We start from the raw sequence: 4,319 nt of genomic DNA, 5'->3' as shown, positions 1-4,319 counted from the left end.
TGTTTGATTTCCTTATTTTATAGAAATTCCGTAAAAGCAATATTTGTTGTAAAACCCTAAGTCACCTGAGCTATAGAGGTTTCTCGGGCGGATTTAGAGGGTGCAGACGGTGAAATCGCACCCCTAAATTGTATGAAGAAAAGTAATTGTTGCATTGTATTGTTGGTATCAATTAATTATTGGTAAGATTTTTAAACTATGAGAATGCAATTACTAGAGGTCCATCTAAATCTTCTCACATAAGTCCCAACCGTCAGGGGTGGATTCATCGGGGGGCATGTCAGTCCAGCCGAAAAATAAAAAAGAGAGAAAAAATTGAGATAAAGAGGAAAGAGGAAAAAAGGAAGTGCACCTATGAGTTCAATGGTGGATCCAGCAGTGGGCAGAAGGAGAGCTCGATTATTTTACCACTTACTTTGAATTTTCTATTGACTAGGAACAGAACGCTATATACCTGATGCCGATTTTTTTTCCAACGATTTCGTAGATCAAAATGTAAGAAAGGGCCAAAATACTTAGACCTAAGACGGGTTTTTAGCCATTAGTAGGGAACGTAGTACTATAGAACAATATCAATGATTGAAAATATCTTTTCAAATTTGTGTTTTTTCCTATTTCTCTTCTTATTCGGCCTAAATCTTTAATAATATAATCCATGTGAACCAAGTAGCGCTACACCTCTCACAAATCCTACTCTCGGACTGTGGGTTCAGGTTTTGAGCTTGTGACTCCCAGCATAAAAATAGACTTATACTATCATAAATATATGAAGTATGTCCACTTTTTGACAATAAAGCCACAGCAAAAGGAAGCATGGGACAAGCTGTGGCATTGTGTGTATGACTAGCCAATACACAGAATGCAGTATTCTGACTGTGTGAAGGGAAGATCTTTTTTAAGCCATTGATTTAACCACAGCTGAATGATTCCGTAAAGTATCATACAGTTTTTAGATTCATCATTCCAATTTTCCTGCCTTTTTAATTTATAAAGTTAACGTAATATTTGCCAGTTTCTTTGTTAATTTTTTCCTTGTAACTTTAGGATATTTTATGATATTTTCCTTTTTGTTCGTATAAAGTACATAAAGGCAATTTTATTGTATTATGCGATATATATGCCTATTGATTAACACAGGTTAAGGATTAGGTTTTCATTGACTTTTGAAGAATATAAAAATAAAAATCACAAATATTTTGTGCGCTAATACATTCTTTTTCGAAAGATTATGAAAAACGCAGACGCCTTCGAAATATTCCTAGAATTGTTTTTTGAGAATCAGCGATTCAAATATTCAATACATTTTGTCAGACAGGAATACACTGCTTCATATTTTACAATTAGTTAACGCTATCAAAGTTTTGGCCACAGAAGGAGCGCTTACGAAGGTATGGCCACAGAAGGAGCGCTTACGACGCGGCCCATGTCAGGTTATAAAATCGATCACTAACGTGTCGTCTATAGAGTAGCTAACATAATAAATAAGTATCTCCACTTACCGTGGTAGGTAACAAACTGGTCCTACGGACACTTAGGAATGAGAAATATATAACTTGTCTATCTTAGTGTACGTCGACTATCAAAGTGCCCATATCGGCGGTATTTGAAGTTAGTACGCACTAGTGTTCTACGCTACACGCCGATGACAATTAGGCCTGGTTCTCACGAGAGCCCTAGTATCCGGATCGGGAGCTAACCGTTAGCGCCTGCGTGAGAACGCCTGATCGGTTAGCGCTAACCGTTAGTAATTGCTAACGGTTAGCAAGTTGACCTCATTTCCATCATTAACCAATCAGACGTGCGCAATTCCAATGAGGTCAGGGGTTATATTTTTACATAATTCTTTTCGCACACGTTTGTTTACTTTTATTTCGATCATCACATGCCGTCTGCTCTGTTTTAGTTTTCCCGCACAGGGCTTTTGTTTTTCACTGATATACGGTGATACAGTATTTTAACAATTATCTGTTATAATGGCCAATAATCGACATGTTTGGTCGGACTCTGAGTTGTCTGACCTAATTGACATTTGGTCTGAACCAGAATTTTTAGATCTTGCCGAAGACAAAAAAAGGAGGAAAAAAATCGAGTTTTTGAGCTTATAGCTAAACGTTTAAACGGTCTGGGATATGATATACGACGGCACAGCACGTTTGTAGCAAATTAAAAAACCTTAAGTAGATCGATGTATAAAGAGTGTAGAGAAGAGGAGGCCACAAAATCTGGAGAATGGACTCCGACCTGGAAATTTTATTGGAGGGTTCACAAGAACTTGGGTGGACGTCCAATGGTGGATCCCATAGAAGGCACTCTCGGTGAATCCTATTACCTCCTTCTAGGGCTAGGCCTAGGCCTAGACAGCCGGAAACGTCCAGCCTTGATAACTTTTATAGCAGTGAGACTGAGAACACAACTGCTGAAGCTTTTGCAATTCTTCAACAACAATCCTTGGCTAAAATATCAGGTAGGCTGCCCCTAAGGCTTAGCCCAGGCCCCCTAGCTAGTACCATGCTTCTACAAACAAGGCCTAGGTAGGGTGCTTAGGGCCGCATATGTCATTTGTTTTTGTTACCAGCTCTTAACAGAATTTATTGTACAATAAATTATTTAAAATTAGAGTTAGGCTAAGTAAGGCTACCATAATATCTTGATTACCTGTCCTTGTCCTCCTAGAGTAATTTTCAAAATTCATCATTTATTTATACCTTTAGAAGAAATAATATGAAGCTGAAGTCAGATTGATCAAATCATTATAATGAATTTGTGAATATGTAATAATAACTAAAATAAAATCCTTTTCTTTTTCAATTAGGACCCATATGTGTGGTGTGCACGAAGGAATGTGCTTCACACAAGTGTTTTAAATGCAGAAGGCCTGTCCCTATTATACCACCATGCTTAGGTGAAGGTCCAAGTGTTATAGAAGAAGGTTATGATGTAGACGTGAGGTGTGCAATATGTTTCGATGGTATGAAATAACCTTCATTACTGTATAAATGGAACTCCAAATGGCACTCTAACCCTAATAATAAATATACTTAGATGGCTTTCTGGTTAAAACGCAATAAACCAAAACGGCAATAAGTCCAAAGGGCAATGACCTAAACGGCAAAGAAACCAAAACTGTAACACATTTTCAGCAGAATGACATGGACCAAAACGGCAATAAGTCGAAACGGCAATAAACCAAATAAATAAATAAATCTTAAAAATACACACAAAATGAGGCTACAGCAGTTTATGTCATAGAAGTAAAGATGCGAAAAACTATAATAATAATAATAATAATAATAATAATAATAATAATAATAATAATAAAAGTAATAACAGGCCTACAATAACAATATAACAACATATAAATTCAATAATAAAGGATCAGGGGAAACAACCAAATAAAAAAGTTGCAAATACAAAGTTGTGGTAATCCATCTGACATTTAAATTCGCCATTTATTTAGTTATTTTTTAATAAAACATTTCATTCAAAGAAATAAATTAAAGTGAGATACAGTGTTGTCAGTTATTAGGTTTACTGAATTCATTTTTGATCAGTCTTTTTTTTTGTATAATATCGCTAAAATCCCTGATGTTTAATGACATTATAAAAATTCAATTACAACAAATTATTATGTACTCTACACCACTATTTGCCTTTTTCTCAGGTGCTTTGTCCGATACATCAACGCCTAGTAAACGGAGGCTGGAAAGTGGTAAGTTATTTAAAAATACAAAACTTAATAGGATTTCATGATTGAATTAAACCTTATTTTTTTGGTGAATTTACACTGTTCACATGATGAATTTACTGTCCAATTTAAAAAAAACAAAAACAAATGAATACAGAAAAATACAAATTTTATTATTACTGTACAGGAAATTTGATAGTATTAGTGCAGCTAAAAAGGTAGGTGGGATAATTCTACTTACGTTGTGTACTCATTGTCCCATTTTATTTTAAAATTTTTTAAAGATGAAAGCTACAATGACTCGAAGCTTTAAGACCCGAAGCAGACATCATTAATATAGCCGATAAAGGTACTGTTTCAGATGCAGAACAAACTCCTATCAAAAGATGTGAGTGCTGTGTTTTATTCATGATGGGTATAACTTCTTTCTCGATATTACATACCTATGTTGTAGCTGTAGAAAATTAAGGGTGGTTGAGATAAGACATTTTAAGGATGGGTGGGTGATAACATTAGTAAACGGGTGGAAAAGGGTGCAGGTCAACTCGGCCACAAGTCAACTCGGCCACAGTCAACTCGGCCACAAGTCAACTCGGCCACAAGTCAACTCGGCCACAAGTCAACTCGGCCACAA

The 4,319-nt window shown here is 35.8% G+C and overlaps 1 protein-coding gene across 3 annotated transcripts in view; it reads left to right on the top strand.

Moving 5' to 3' along the window:
* Positions 1 to 2,072: 2,072 nt before the first annotated feature.
* The window catches only part of LOC117117968, a 4,942-nt gene continuing 2,695 nt past the window's right edge, over positions 2,073 to 4,319 (top strand). The window contains exons 1-4 of one of the 3 annotated variants that reach the window (XR_004446981.1): positions 2,073 to 2,464; positions 2,813 to 2,968; positions 3,662 to 3,709; positions 3,970 to 4,073. Coding sequence is in view for 1 of the 3 variants with exons in the window: in XM_033262469.1 (XP_033118360.1) it covers positions 2,186 to 2,464; positions 3,662 to 3,709; positions 3,970 to 4,020 (378 nt within the window). In the remaining 2 variants the exon portion in view is untranslated. Of the gene's footprint in view, positions 2,465 to 2,812; positions 2,969 to 3,661; positions 3,710 to 3,969; positions 4,149 to 4,319 lie in introns of those variants that run through there. The other 2 variants (XR_004446978.1, XM_033262469.1) reach the window with 2 other exon arrangements.

Source organism: Anneissia japonica, unplaced genomic scaffold, assembly GCF_011630105.1.
Source record: "Anneissia japonica isolate Jap-2015-1 unplaced genomic scaffold, ASM1163010v1 scaffold287972_len269925_cov191, whole genome shotgun sequence".
Taxonomy (NCBI): Eukaryota; Metazoa; Echinodermata; class Crinoidea; order Comatulida; family Comatulidae; genus Anneissia; species Anneissia japonica.
The sequence above is the reverse complement of the archived record's forward strand: the minus strand, read 5'-3'. Positions and strand labels throughout refer to the sequence as shown.